The sequence below is a fragment of the Taurulus bubalis genome (assembly GCF_910589615.1).
Source record: "Taurulus bubalis genome assembly, chromosome: 2".
Classification (NCBI taxonomy): Eukaryota; Metazoa; Chordata; class Actinopteri; order Perciformes; family Cottidae; genus Taurulus; species Taurulus bubalis.
The window spans coordinates 28,236,340-28,252,980 of NC_136590.1; the positions used below are offsets into that span (position 1 = coordinate 28,236,340).

Below are 16,641 nucleotides of genomic sequence, written 5' to 3' on the forward strand. Positions count from 1 at the left end.
CCAACTTAACTTTAAGATGCCCTTTTTTCTCTCCATTCCATACAACCCTTCCAAATGTGTTTGTGAATGTGTATTAAGCCTCCACGCTCTTGTCTCTTGTTTTTGTGCAGCTGGTGAGAAGGCCATAGTTTGTGACCAGTGTGGTGCCCAGTTCCAAACGGAGGAATCCCTGGAGGCTCATCGGCAGATCCACACCGGTATGAACACACACATATCCAGACATCTTGAAACCATAGACATAAAAAAACAAGAAATGAGCTCCTCTGCTACGTCTACATGTTTACGTTTGTTGAATTGAATTTGAGTGAGGCTCCACTTTGTTGGAAATGCTGTAGATATCATATTAAAATGAATATGCATATGTTGGTGGGGCAGAAAGAGTCTAAGTAACTGAGCTCTGTAATTTACTTAAATTTGAGAAAAATGTAAATCACATTGAATAATCAGGTCACACTTCCAATCTCTTTTGTATATTTGTACAAATCAGCATGCTGTGTTGTGGTGAGTAGAGGCTCACTCAGCCCTCTCTGGCTAACTGGAGCCATAGATTGACAGATAGATAGATCACATCATCTTGGATTAGTCCCACTCGCCCTAAATCAAGACAGACCCAACAGTAATCAACAAACTGGGAAAACTTGGCAGGCCGATGTTGTTTATCTGTGCTCGGCTATGAAGATGGGAAGATGAGGATGATCTAGGTGCCAAGATGTAAATAGGAAGAAGTAAATCCCCCTTCAGCAGATGTGTGATGGCCCAGAACAGTTTCACTACTGGTGATGAACTCTTTAATTTGGGGGAAAGAATTGTCTCAGATTTCCGCCTCTCTGTTACCAAGATGGCGCGCTTGGGGCAAGCAGTTGTGTTGGAGTATTCCGTTTGTTAGTCCTTTAGTTTCCCTTAGTTGTATTTATCCTTCTCTATGCATCAGATTTTGACTCTACATCAAACATTGTGGACAAACACTCCAAAAAAAAAAAATAGCTAAAAACCTATCGAGCTGCCACTTAGTTGCATACTACTGCTGAAACGATGTTGATAGATAATTCTGTCCCATAGTGTAACATACTAAAAATATAGGTAATTAGTATGTAGGAAATGTATTAGTTTCTTATATACTAACTATCAGATTGCAGCATCAAGAAATACATTGAATGCATGAGCAGAGTGGAAATTCTGCTTGAAGGGTAGTGCTAGGATTATAGGATAAATAGGATTCATCCTCCAAATCTTTTTTTTTTACTTTTGCCCATCAGAGGAAAGGTCATGGGGGCAACCACTAATTGATCCACATAGTCGTCCTTTAGCTTCTCAACCAAAATGAGATGGCGGGGAGAGGGCACATTCAAGCCAGAACCTGATCGCCAAAATAGCCGCACATCATCATTATCATCATCTTGTGTTGTGTCCTTCATCTGAAGCCATGACCTTTAGGCTCCCAGTAGCAGCTCCCATTGCGTGGCTCCGTTTTTTTATTGCATCCACTCATGCCCCCCGCCTCACTCCTCCCCAACATTTGAGAGGGGAAGGTGATGCAGTGTAGTCAGGATATGAGGGGTTACTCCTGAGGGGCATGCCCTCAGCCAATCAGCTCTATGGAGGTAAAGAAGGGTTAAATGAGGCTAATGATCCAACAGCCATAACAGCGGAAAGGAGCACTCTAAATATAGGCATTCCAGTCTGGAACGAATGGTAGGGGTTGGGGGGACGGTGAACGCAGCCAGGGCCAGACATGTCTTCCTGCCAGACAACTGGCGCAGCAGTAATAGTATAGTAATCATCCATGTGTTGAGCCCCTCTGAGGGATTAGAGTCTGAAAAATGGGCTCTGGTGAAATATGACAAGGCACTTTCACTGCACATATGATTCTCAGTTCCTCAGTCTTTGCACTTTAAGCTACTGTACACCAATATTATGACATCCCCCAATATTGGACTCACTGATTGCTGTCACTACGGTGACTCTCAAAATCAATAGGGAGCTGAAGGTTGACCGCATTTAGCTGGTTGGTCTCTTTCCAGCAGGGGAGTGACTAATGAGACGAGATTGAAAGAGATAAATAAACAACTCCCTTTCGGTGTCTCTCACTCTCAACTTTGCAGAGACTTACTATGAATTTGTCAAATTTGCTTTGATGCAGCACGTCACCAGAATATGAAGTGTAATATGTAACATCTAAAGTGCTGTCCTGGTTTTACTCGGGGGGAGGGGGGGTAGATTTTGTATCCATTCAGTTAATTTCCCACCTGACGGACCAATCTCTCCAACCATGACTTGCTAGGAAATCTATTTTGAATATCACATTTTGGAAGTCTGAACTGTGGGTCATAGTTAATCTGTGCCACATTTTGACATGCATCGTAGCCCTGAGGAGTTTTTCTGGGACCTAACTAATTTACTTTCTCCCATGTAATTCAGTATTTCTGTCATTTTAGTTCAGAACAACTTATCTCAGCTACTGGCCAGATAAGTCACCAATACATTTTCTATGGTTGTTCATGGTCCCCGAGATGATGCCTAATTAATTTGGTGACCTATCCTGACACAAAAAATATCCAAATCTTGTGTCAATCAGAAGATACTGAAAACATTCATGCTCCCCAGATGATAAACTCCTTGATTTCATACATGCCATTCCCTTGGCACCACCATCAGGCTAATATATAGTCAAATATAATGGGCTGATTAAAAGACAGTTTCAGAAAAATGTCATGGTCCTATGAGGATGAACTTTGTACAAAAGTGTTGGATTGAATGAACAACTAAAAAATTATCCATTCTGAGAGCTTACAAGTAAAGGATTCTAGGATATAAAGGGACTAAATATAGGAAAGTCCAGTTGCATTTTTGTACTATGTGGTTGTGTTTTAGCAGGGTTTTAGACTGAATTTTGTTTTTTTCTTCTTAGATATGGCCCTCTTTATGTGTCTAGAAAATGTAAACAATGTTATCTCAGCAGAATATACAGAGATCGACAAAACAAAAAAAATGACATCTGATACAAAAAGCAGCTCCACTGGACAGTACTGTGTTGAATCAGTGTGAGCTAGAAAGCTTAACAAACATGGATTTATTTATACAGAAATGTCTGTGTGTACAGTACCCAAGACGCAAAACATCAGAGAGGGCGGGTGGTGGGAGCATGGGGTTACTGTTGGCCATCAAAGCCAGATTTGATCTCCGCCTGCCTCTTGGCAGCGTTTCAGCCCTTGGCTAATGTTCTCTGATGACAATATTTGGCCTCTGAAACTGTGGCTGTTTCTTGCTGCTTTGAATGGGAACTATTGTGGCATCTCCTCTGTTGGCCTGATCAGCTGCAGTCTGACTCAACCCCTGTCTCTTTCTCAGTTTGCCCGTCCGCTCTTGTTTTTAAACAGGGCTGCCCTTGGTTTAGCAGAGACCGCTCTGTTATTCAACAGCCTTCCAACTGTAGGTGGGACATATAGCGAGTGTCAAAAACCAGGGGATAGTTTGGAGGCCAATGAGGCATTCCTGAAGCTGTCGTTATTCCTAACAGACAAGCTATTTTGCATGGGTGTGTGGGCAGACTGCAAACTACCGCCATCTGTGGCAAAAAACACACACAAATAAATCTGGGAATGCCTGTCTTCAGGAGCCGAAGTCACTTGTGAGTCGCGTTACATCTACTGGCGGCAAATTTTTGTCATTAATTTTCCCAAATTGGATGGCAAAGCATCAGTCCCACAATCTCTCTAAACTGGGACTCGCCTCAGGGCTTTCGCAAGCAAAGAACACAGTCTGTCTGGCTTTCATGGAGCTCCCTTTCTTAAACAGAAAACACTGCTCTCATTAACAGTTGTAGCCCATTTATTACCGTCTCGGTCCCGTGTCCTTCAGTTGTTATGCAATGTATGCATTGAGACTTGGACTATTTATTTTAAGTCCTAGTGTTGCACTGCCCTCAGCCTTACATGCAAACAAAACATGTAAAGCGACATGCTTATAGGGAGGATTTCTTGGTGGAGACCTCCATTTCATCATGTGGATGTCAGGTGACTGGCAGTAAGCAGAATGTAATGTAATTTGCATACTGATATGAGACCAATGCAAACCGCAATTTTATTTTGAAATACTTTCGAGGAAAGTATAAATGTCATGGCTTTCTGTGAATGAAGAAAAAAAACTACCTAATATCTGTTGCAACAGTTTTAATAATAGCAACCATGATTCAGAATTGTTGTACTTTGTGTCATGGCCTTGAATGATCATCTGAATTCAGATCTTTCCGGCATTCATTACATTTTACAGAATGAATATTTAAAAAAATACGATCTTGACGTTTGGTAAGCAATCCTCTTCTACCGCAGAATAGACGAGGACATGCAATCTCATCTGATGTATTTTAATTATTTTGTTTAGTCCTCTAACTCAGTTTAAGGTGCTGGTTATTGTTTAATATGGATAGTCATGAATGCGTTCTGTATTATAAATCCTGGAACATTTCGTTAGTAAAGGACTAGTTACTTACAGAAGTCAACGTTTCTAAAAGAAAAGCTGCAGTTGTTTGTTACAGCTGACATTTCCTCTTGGTGATATTGGCTCTCCGCTGTTTTCAACACTGTTTTAATGTGGATTTTGTCCCACTCCATAATGTCATATTGGGAAACTGTTATGCTCATTTAAACACGGCCAACTCCAATGTGTCATTTCCAATTTGCATTTCCAGTAAAGCCTCTCCCCCGTCGGGCTGTACAAGACACTTCTGAGCTCTGAGCTGCAGTTTTTCCTCATTCTGCCTTTATCTCTATCATTCTGCCAGCTATCTTCATTTCTTTCTTTCATTAGATTGTTTTGGTCCCCGCCATAATTTATAGCTCTTGTATTTTATTGGTAATGCCCACCACACTCACATTCCACTTGATTAAACTGTAGCTTGGTGCAGGAAAAGCAAAAGGTCAGAATATGTTCAAAGAGACAGCGGCTCAAAGAAAGTAAGCAATACATTTAAGTTAAATTACTTTCTCTTGGTTTGTTTTTTAGTCTGGCTGGTGATTTAAACAAATGTAGATTTCACTACCAGTGATTCATGCATCGTACAGGCTCTGCAAGCTCTTAAACTGCCAACCTCAAGTGTGTATCCACAAGTGCACACTTTTGAATTTTCATTGAAATGTGTACATTCACCCGTCAAACTAAGGCCACATTCAAAGCAGTTGCCTCTTATTCAACATGAGCTGTAGAGTGGGAACGAAGGGGACTGCATCTCCCATGTGACCCGTGTAGGAATGAGTTTGGAGTCCACAGGCCTTGGAAGAATTTGTTGTCTGACTGTTCCTGGTGTTCCTGTTTATCATGAATCATCTCCATGTGTGTGTGCGCGCGCACACACACACACACACACACACACACACACACACACACACACACACACACACACACACACACACAGAGACACACACAGACAGACATGTGAGTACCAGAGAAAATCCACGTATAATAGGTGGGGGAGGCAGATCTCAATCGCCTCTCTCTTTCTTTCTTTCTCTCTTTATCTCCCTCTGTCCTTTTTTTAAAGTCTTGTAATACAGGGAAAATATACAAACCATGGAGTGGCAAAAGTGGGTTTAGCCAGTGGGAACACAGCATGATTCCAGCAGGCCTCTGCCGCAGAGTAAACACTTTCTTTTCTCAAGCCAGAAATAGTTTGGCTGGAGAGAGAGCGGCAGAAAGGGAGGGAGGATAAGAGGAGAGAGGGAAAAAGCAAAACAGGAGAGGGTTGGGGGGGGATTACAAAAAGGTTATGGTCAGAAAAAAATAATCTCTTTTCAGTTACATTACCTCTTTTCTCCCTCATCTTTGTCTTCCTTGTAAATTGTTGGCCGGTGGCATTGCAATCAGTTACCTCAAATGCAAACACACACGCACACACAGTCCAGTCATGTCACTCAAGCAAATTAGGCCAATGGCAGCGCTACACAGGGGTCACGTCAAAAGTGCCGATTGTCTCAATCACATTAGTCCAGCACTGACATCTGTTTAGCATTTAGTTAATTGTGATGTTATTAAGTTGTCAGTGAGCATTAGGGCGGTGATAAGCAAAACAAATATTCTTCTAGCCCGGGAAGGCTGTTCTACACACATGTTGCTGAAACACACACACACACACACACACACACACACACACGCACACACAAAGGAGCATACCTGGACCCTGCAAAAGTGAATGTGATTCACCCTACGGCTCGCTCCTAACTTTAAATGAATTAAATGATGACCACAAAAAGATGAAATAACCATGTTTATGAGGCTTTTGAGCTCTATGCAGCTCATCGCTGAAGGCCAGATGTGCATAAGCTTGATGACTTTTGATCACAAAGTGTTAGCACGTTGATTTTCCTGCGAGTCAAAATGCTGATTAGCAACAGGCTAACGCTCGTCGTTTCAGCATCCCACTCATAATTGAGCAAGCTGTTCATGGTCGGAGGCAGATTGTCTGTCTGTCTGTCTGTCTGTGCCGGGCACACCGGAGAACTCACACAGGGCATTCTGGGTCACAGCTGGTATCAGGTGCCACGTTCACCTTGCCAAAGCCAACACGTACAGAGAAACGTAGAGATGAGTGTTTTCTTCTGTTCGTGCCAAACAAACAGGCAAAACACCAGAGAGTACATAGTTATGCTCCATGCTAAACCTAGATCACACTCAACCCTTCAAGTGGGTGGGAATGTTTTTGTGCCTGTTTGTCAGTGCCAAAGTCGAACAAAGATGACAATTTCCACTAACCCAATGACCATTTGTCAAAACGACTCAATATTCAGTTTTTTGGCGGTATTTCTGCTGGATAATTAACTTCTAAAATTGACAATTAATTGATAGTGAAAATTGTCGTCAATTGATTTAATGTTGACAATCACAGCTAGGAAATAAAACGGTGATACTTTCTTTGGGGTCAATGACTGAGGATGGTCTTAGCTTACATTTTGGCTCTATATTGTCCAAGGTTGTTATACTTTATAATATCTATTTACTGTTGAAATGTTTGTAACATGATCATTTAAAATCCCACCGTTTCTCATTCCGTCTCTGTAAACAAATACCTCTTCTTTGCCTCCCTCCAGCTCCCCCTCCTTGGCACTCACTCTCACTCACCTTCCAAAATAAGAAGAGTACAAGTGGTCAGAGACACTATCGGTGGCTAAATTAAATCAAGCGGCACTAGCTAGACTACAGTCCATTCGCCTGCTACTAACCACCTCCCTCTCCCTCAGCAAACAAATTTTTTCCCAGATAAGATCTAAATGAGTTTTTCCAGGCGGAGGAAGATCCTCCGTTTGGCTGATGGATACTGTGCACGGCCTCAGTTTGACCAACACCCTGTAGTAATCATCCGCCATGGCCATAAGTGCTATGCACAGCGGCCTATGTGAATAAAGGGAGTGTGGTTTGTGTGTAAATGAGATAAAATGTGTGAATGAGAGTTGGCACTGCTATGTTTCCCTGCACCCAGCTTCATTCATTGAGAAATACCCAACTGGGCCTCTGCACTGCAGAGCCTCAGTGCCAAGGCTTAGTGTCATGGTGGGCACAGTCGCATTGATGCATCTCCACAGGAAACCATGGGACAACAGCATGTCAGGGAGGGAGCTAGTATTCTTATGGAGGGAAATAGGTGGGTGGGATCCAGTAGCAAATTGGGATGTCCGTACTGGTGCAACAGTCGTCGGCATTATTGTAAACCAGGGACAGCAGCCACACATCTAGAGAGACCAATAAAATGATGTGGTGTGGGCAATGGGGGGGGGGGGGGATTATAGACTCCCAGAGGGCTCTGCGATTCACAGGCCATAAAATGGAAGTCAGCAGGACACACTGCAAATCTGGCCAGCCAATATCCAGCATCCCCTGCCTCCCTGTTTCGACCCTGAGGATGTGTCTCAGGCGTACGTCACAATGCAACCCCAGCGAGCACGTCCCGTTGTCGAACAATCTCAAATCCTTAGATGCCGCTATTCTCCCCCCGTTGCATTTGCATGTCGGCCGCTGCGGCTTTGTTCAAAATCTGCCTGGTTTAAAAAAAGAAAAGAAAAGAAAAAAAAGGATAGATAAGGAATGAGACAGAATGGTGGAAATCCACGAAGGCCTTTGCCATCCGGGGAATAAAAAGGCCTCTTTTGTCAGGAGGTTCCCTACTTTCAGATACCCCATCACATTTTAACCTTGGCAAGGCGAGGACTTTGAATATAAAGGGATTCGCCCAAGAGAGTGAAAGAGAGAAAGAGATGTGGAACACTGGCCCCACGTCAACAATAGCCAGGGTTCTTTTGTCCAGTGTTATTTGAAGTAAATCTCCCTCTGTAATTAGATTGGAGCTGTTTGTGGACATCTTAGGAAAGCGCGTCGGTGTTAAAACAGCAACGCGCAAGGACCCTTTTCATTTACAGTGCAAATACCTTTCGATTAGCGTGGAAGGAGAGCAGGGGGGGAGTGGGGACTGAGGGGGAGGGACAATAGAGGAGCCTTTCAATCCTTTTCTTTTTGTTGTTGTTGTTTGAGAGCGGGAAGAGGTTCGAACAGCTCTCCTGTGTTCCTTAATTGTGAAGCAAGGAGCTTAGTACGAGTGCTACCAACCTTTCACCCCAAACAAAGGAGCCATCAGATCCAGTTGCCTAGTGACACAAGGTTTCACACCGGCAAATTTAGCCTCTCCCTTCACCGTTCCTGCTCTTCGTGGTACATCCGAAGCGAAGGAATGAAATAGCCAGCCTTCGCTCGACGTGCGCCGCTCTGCAACCCTTTTTGCCCCCGTCCGTCTGACGGCACCCCTTTTTTAATGGCACCGAGCAGCCACGCTAATGAAAATGACCGTTCATCCTCACTCTAAGTCTGTCTCTCAGACTCATATAAAAGTTAATGTACCCGTGACAATGACATTCAGAAGACCGTTTAGCTTTGGACAAATGCTGCATTTCTTGATGGCAAGAGCAGCCGGGCACACAGAAATGTCCTTTTCCACTGCGTGCAGCTCAATCAAAGGGCACTTAGCAGTGTCATATTGATTATGGGAGCTTAACCCTCGTCAATCTTTGATGGGTCATTTTGGCAGCCTTCCCGTAGACAGCTTCGATGGATAGAACTGCCTCAACAGGAATAAAGGGGTTCCCTCTTTCTAAGTCACTGCTGCTGCTCACTTCTAAAACGGGATAGCTATGCTTATCTGAGGGAGACGGCAGGAAGATTCCTGTATGTACATGTTGCCCCGATGGTCTCTCCCTCTGTCTTGAGGCAGGAGAAAAGGATTAAGATGAAACAAGAGATTCTGGACTATCCCAATTATGAAAATGACATTTAGACCTAATTAATTATCCTCCCATTTTAATGTGATTTTGGCTCCCAAATGATGAACAGACTTCATCTCTCAGTAAAATAAATTAACTGCTTAACAACCAACACTAAGGAAATAGCTTTGATCACTAATGTTTGGATTGTGGATTTTGTGTTGTCCAATGATTTTGAAACCGCTGCCCATATGAACGAATAGATGCAACATTACACTCAGAGTTAAATAGGAATTTCCATGCTGGTGGACCTTAATTACAATGTGTTTGTTCCAGTGGTTTATTTCAGGAAAACCAGGAGAGAAACATGGATGCATGCCAGATTTTCTTTTCCCAGTGGATCATCTTGCCCTCTGGGTTTTGCATGTTTTTAGACTATTTACACTTTACTTACTTTTAGCTTATTTACACTTCACACTTTACTAACCCTTTTCAAAACATGCTGCGGTGTTCTGTAGGCTATTGTACGATAATCATCTGTAGGGGTTGTTGTGAACATAAAGTCAACCCTGAATGATCTACCTCTTCATGTTTCAGCCCATTAGCTACAAATATCAGCTCGCTTGCAACAAGCTACACCTTTTTGAATCCAGAAAACTGTTTTTTCATCACTCCTAGGCAGCAATTGGTTTGCACATTGATTTTAGTGCAGGAAGAAAATCAGCTTGTAAATATTCCCAAGATAGTTCATTACTGTGCACTGAAACTTGTGTCTATTATTACTGTCATATGGCAACGCATTTGTAAGTCAGTGGCTGACTGGGAAGTAAGAAAAACACATCTCCAGTTCCAGTATGTAATTTAGCACGGCAAGGCAAAGCAGCGCCGCTGTGCCTGTTTTCGGACAATTTTTATTTTATTTTGTTTGAACGTTTCCTTAATTATCTCCAGAACCACATCGTTGTTTAACTTAATTTAAAGTTCTACAGTTCCACAACCCCTGTGAGAGGATACAGATGGTGTAAAACATAATTAAAGTAACTGTTAAGTATTTACGTAAACTCCGCCGACTATACTGCTGCTCCGTCAGCTTGCCGCGGCGGCCGTAAGGTTTCACTAAATCCATGATAAATACCCTTTACAAAGTCGGATTTCCCTAACAAACGGGCTTGTGGGAGTCTAACAAAGTAATCAAAATCCTTACGAACTCAATATTAGTACCTGTAAAATCACAAATCGGCCAGAGGTTTCTTTTTCTTCCTCTGTCTCACAAATCCGCTTCCTGTGACTTACGTGTACCCCCCACATTTCTAGAAACACCTCACACAGCAAGGGGGAAGGCTTATGCAAATTTTAATACCCAGCAGCCTCTGGTGAGACAATGTATTGTCATAAAACAAGTAACCTTTCTATTTTTGAACCGAATGTTTTTTTTTTACTAAAACACCTTCCCAATATATCAAAGCTTGGTTTTACAGTGGTTTTTGTATATTCTGGTTATTTAGGTCCTAAGCGTTCCAAAAAGGTGTCCTATTAGTATTTTGGATGTTGGTAAGGGCCTGAACCATGGAGTTTGTAAAAGCTCGGCTACTTTTTTTGGGGGAAATCTAGCATAGATCATGCTGGACATTAATAGTTATGATCAAAATATGTTAAAAAAGTGTTGTTTTTTTTAAATATACATTTTATTCACAAATAAATTCTGAAAAAAATTATATAAAATAATACAAGTAATATAACTCATTTGGGGCTCATACGACTACTTGAATAAAATAAAGACGTAAAAAAATAACCATATACGAGCCTCAGGTTTCAAGGGCTGGGCCCACGTAGTTTGCTGCATGAACGCGTTTAAATGCGTTAACGCAGCAAACTATTAAAGAAGTTAATTATGTGATCATGTTAACTCGTTTATTTATTTATTTTTGCATTGGGAGGGGCTTAATGCTCCCGCACACAGGTGCTGCAATCTCTCCCAGACGGCTTAGTTCAGACCTGGGCATTTTACGGCTCTCCCAGTCTGGCCCGCATGAGGTCAATCAAAATAGAAAAATAAATAGATAAGATGCACACCATAAATGCAATACAACGGCACTGCTTTACGCGCGCTTCCACAGACCGGCTTGTTGCCAACAGACTGACGGGAAAGAACGTCTTGTTCTGTAGTTTCTGTCCTCAGCGAGCAGCGGGTGCTGCCGCGAGCCGCGCCGCCTCACGGAGCGCTCCAGAGTGAACATTAATCAAAGCCGCCGCTGAGATACCTGTCAGCTGTCTTCACATCTCCACCTCATTCAACCAGACTTCAGTGCACTTGTTCAAGCCAACACAGACCGGACTTTTCTCACTGAGTAAGAAAAACTGAACTGAACAAGATCAAAAGCACTTTTTGCTTTTGTATAAAGTTAATCAATTGCTGGTCTTTAACATACGTCTTTAAGGTAAGCAACAAACTGAACATGACAAAATAAGGAGGGGCTTGTCCCTCACAGGGACCCTTACTACTGAACAGACTGTTTATGTTGTTCCCTCCATAAAAGACTAATTGTTCTTCTTCAGCATGATATTAAGCTGTTTTACATTAGAATAAAATAGTCTATAACATCTGAAAATAAATACAATATTTATTTGAATGAACCAGTCATATAGAAGCATTACAAAAATAAAATACATCCTTTTTTTCTTCCCAAGCATGTATTTTGTATTTATATACTTGTTAACTTGCTGTTGCTCCAGAGTGCCTGTTGTATTGTTCTGATAATATTACTTTAAAATAAAAGTGCACAATACACTAGTTTTTACTTCATTATTGAATTTGATGCATTATGCGATTAATTGCGATTAATCTCAGAAAAATAATGCGATTAATCAGTTAATGTTTTTCAACTTTACCCAGCCCTAAATTTAACTAAATTAATTTTCTGCAGGTTAACAAGTATGTGTGACTTCAAATAATGTGGGTATTATGATAACATGATGAGATAACATTATTCCTGAATATTCTGCAACATTATTCCATTTTACTCGGTGCAGAAGAGAGCCGATCTTAATAACTTCACTGTGGTGTCATCTCTTGGCTGAGAGGGAATGAAGTCTCTCACTTGAGCTGGCATGGCTGCATTTGGCTGTTGAAGACCGTACGGTGGTGTGAAGCGGTGGCTGTACTTTTAGACGGAGAGTGAAACAGAGAGCAGTCACTGGGTTGAGTTTGTCTTCGAGGTGGCTGGCTAGGACAATACGAAAAGAAACTCAAGTGGGACCCATTACACCCACGGAGGGCAGACTCTTATCAGTTAATAGCAGGTTTCCCCCTGAGAGCAGATTGTTTTGATAGATGGCACCTGGTCTGGTCTTTTTTGCAACCAGCCATAAAAAAAGAAACACTAGTGAATGCTAGATAAGCTCAGCAAGGGAAAGTAAATGTGTATGTATGTATGTATGTATGTGTGTGTATGTATGTATGTGTGTGTATATATATGTATGTGTGTGTATATATATGTATGTATGTATATATATATATATATATATATATATATATATATATATATATATATATACACACACTTGTATATACACACACAAGCATCCTCTGAGTGTTAATTTATTCATGGAAAGATAGAGTAAACGCACACGTGTCTTGTGTTGCTCGTAGTAAAAATGAGTCCAGTGCATGAGAGGTGTGGTGTTCTGTGGGAATCCGCAGTTCACCTGACTAAACGTCATTCTTAAGACAAAATACTGCCGCCATGGCCTGCAATGCATTGATTTTGGTTGCTGTAAACTCCAGCATCCTGTGTTGTACAACAGATGTAATGACCTGCAAAGTATCTGAGACCATTCCTGCTTGCAACTGCTATAAACAGACGTGTTTCAGGTTGTCTGAAAGCTGCTGCCATGAAACAATGCTTTTCAACGAACAGGGAGGGAAACTTCTATTGCACAAAACACAAGTTACTGCTAAACTTCCTTTGGCGAGCAAAACGCAGACGACACGTGACTGGCTATTTAAATATCAAAGTAAAACTAACTAGTAGAGAGAGAGAGACAGATGGACCAAACAAGTACTGTGTGATGTCATCTTTCTATCAAATCAGAGCTCACGGCTCATTTATAGTTATTGTCAGTTTGGTCGGTCTTTAACTGGTTCAACAAAATGCATGACTCGTATCCCGCAGTAAAGCACATGTTTACGGTCCAAAAATTCCTGAAGGATCCAAAAAGCTTTAGTCCCTTTTTTGTTTTGATTTTTCGAATCCACTGGAAAGATGGTACGAACCTTGACGAGAATTACAGAATGTGTCAGTTTTCCCCATCATCATTTCCAAACGGCATCATGAGAATCTTAGCTGAAGCAGATGAGAGTTGAATGTTGGGCATTATTGAATGCAATATACAGTGAGTTACTGTTGAATATCAACAACTTCCTTTGCTGAAAAGTAGCTGTGTTTTCAAAAGTTGTGCCAAGGCAGAGACTGATTTAAGAACATTAAAAACACTTCCCCAGTGATACCAGTAAGTCACTGTAAGGCACCTTGCTACCCTACATTCCTGCTCCTCTGACTCTTAATATTTAAATGGTCTCTTGAAAATTAATTTAGCATTTAATTATTTATTTATTCATAAGCAAATATGCCAAAAGTCTCCGTTGGTGTCAGCAACACATTTGAGTCAGCAGCCAGCTGTTCACTGTACTCTGACCGTGGCCATCTTTTCCAGCTATGCAGCAACAGTGTTGTATCGTAAGAAAGTGACCAGTCTTCTGCACAGCAGTGTGACAGCGTGAGGGGCTGGTCAAGCACAGGCAGATAAAGATGCTGCCTGACAAAACAACTTCATTATTTTACTTAATGATATATATTTAAATAATGTCGGCCTCCACATCTAAAAATGTATACACGTATATCCAGGACATGCATATGTACATAAATAGATGAATACATATATTATAAGATTTTCCAAAAGTCCATTATATACCTCTAAGTAAAACTCAACTAGGTAATGATGCTACAGTATCACGCTTTGTTTATACGGAAGGTCTCATATTGACAAAGATTGGAAAAAATATATATTTCTAGACATAAATGATCAAATGTGTATTTTATCATTGGGGTTGCTTGAGTTAAATTGCCTCTTGTCAATATAATGAAGAAAATAATTAATATTTCTTATTTAGAAAAATATATTCACTACTACTATAAAAAAATGAAAATATATGTTGTATTTATTTTGAATAATGAAATGAGTGGTTCAGTCTAAAAAAAAAACGTGTGAAATGTGTTATCATGAAACTGTTCAAAGCAAGCACCGGGTTCAGTGTTTTTTCTTTCTTTTTACATATTTGAGGTATTTTTTTGGCAGCAGGAAATTCAATATTTTTGAAAAATCAGGGAAAAGGAAAAGGGTGAGCTTTGGCTGCAGGTCAGCATGGTGAATGTGTTGAAGTATTGTTGGCACTTGGCCCCTTTGGATGGAGCGCTTGTTTACTGACAATTTAAGATTAGTGGAGACAGAGTCCTGACACCAGAATTTAATTTGGCCTGAAAGAGGATTAAGTGAAGGAGTTTGACTGAATGGAACAAGTATATTTTTTTACTTGACCAGCTCGGCTTTTCATTTCTTCACCCCCCTTTAAAGTTCGACCAAGGAATGTTTGGGGGAGGGTCCACTGGTCCGACTGCGGTGTCCCCTTACAGTCCGGTTGACCAGCAGACTCTGGGAGGTGATTGATTGGGTGGTGCTGGGGCCACCAAGGACCCTTTCTGCAGCTTTAGAGGTTAGGGGTCACCTCCTCTGCAAATCTGCTTCCTTTTGTACAGTCGCAACACCAGGAGAGTAGTGTCACCCACACCCACACCCCCTCCTCTTCTCTCCCTCTGGTCTCCCTCTGGTCTTCGCCATGGGAAAATGGGGGAGGCGTCAATTAAACCTTTTCTCTCTTTCGCTTCAGTTCTCTCTATCTTCTGAAGTTGCTCCTTTTTTTAAAAAAAAAAAAGAAAAAAAAAAGAAGAATTCTTTAGGTTTAAATGCAGAGAGGCGCTCGGGGCCAAGCCGCGGTGCTGTTAAAAAGGGTTTGTTAAGGTTTCCTCAGAATAAAACTAATGATAATGGGGCAAGCAAGCTGTTGTAGAAACACTCCTTAATGGATTACTTAAGCAAGCAATTAGCGGTACACTAGCAGCCAGATATCAGCATCTCAATGGTTTAAAATATGTGTCGGTTGTAATGATGCTATGTGGCAATTACTCTTGTTAATATATTGATGTGAGACGGGTTGAGCTGAGGCACTGATGTAATGAAAACAAAGCTCATTCTGCTCTTTCTGGTGCTGTTGACAAGTTCTCAAACTGGACTCCAGAAAGTTGGAGTTGTATTTGTTTTAATCCCCCCCCCTCGCACAATCAAGAAAACAAACTTTAAAACATAACCGATTGAGGGAAGACTTTGGGCTTCGTGGACATCCTTAAACACCAGAGCAGAGAAGAGCCCTGTGAATGTAATCCTTTGATATGTAGTCAGTCCGAAGGGTTTGCTGAGGGATAACATTGCAATTCAGAAAATGTGGCTGGTCCTTGGCCCTCTGGGGCCAAGCCTTTGTGGTCACAGGACCAGGATTACACTTTAACCCCCACCGCTGCAATCAACCAGCTCCCCCAACACCCATGGCTAAGGCCTGGGGTCAGGTGAAAGGCCAAGAATCTTATACAGGGTAGAAATGGAGGAAAAAGAAGAAAGAAAAAAAAAAGCGAAAGTCTGTCTTTAAAACATCCCAAAATGCAGCTCTTTGAATCAGTGACGATAATAGCCTTTCTTCCTCACCAATAACTACATGCAGGGTATTTTTATACATATCTAAATCTCCATTAGAGTACATATAAAGAAGTGGGTTTTGTTTGAACTCTTTTTTTAATCACACTCTTCTGAGGAATAACAGGGACCGGTCTACAGCAGCAGCTCTGAAACAAATGAAGATGAAGACAGGCGTGCATGCAGAAGAAATGGAGTGAGATGCAACCTTTCATCTGAGGTGCAACCCATTAATCAAAATATAACATGACGCAGTTTGGCTTGTTTCAAGGCCTTTAAAAGCAATAAATAAGTTACCTAACCGCTAAGAAAAGCCAGTCACTAAATCTGCTTTGATACGCTTTTAATTTGCTTGTAAAAAAATATAGTTTAAAAACAAAGTACAGACGCCTGAAGTTAAAGAGAACAGAGGTCTCTATTGACATGTATTTATTGTCAGTCCATTGTCCAGCGATCACTGATGTGTGTCTATTCGATTTCTATCAACATAGTTCAATAAAGGATTGGTCATCATCTGTAAAAATTAAGCCTTTGGGGTTTATTTGGAGAACAAATCACCATCACTTCATCTTGGTGAGATTATGTATTTTGTATTGCTTCATTT

General features: G+C 41.3%; 1 protein-coding gene across 2 annotated transcripts in view; it reads left to right on the forward strand.

Moving 5' to 3' along the window:
• Positions 1–16,641, forward strand: part of zbtb16a (zinc finger and BTB domain containing 16a) — a gene marked incomplete at both ends in the record, with an annotated part of 132,150 nt that overhangs the window by 82,237 nt on the left and 33,272 nt on the right. The window contains one exon of one of the 2 annotated variants that reach the window (XM_079237629.1): positions 111–197. The exons of the other annotated variant lie outside the window; for it this stretch is intronic. Within the exon in view, the coding sequence (XP_079093755.1) occupies positions 111–197 (87 nt within the window). The remainder of the gene's footprint in view (positions 1–110; positions 198–16,641) is intronic. 2 annotated transcript variants of the gene reach the window in all.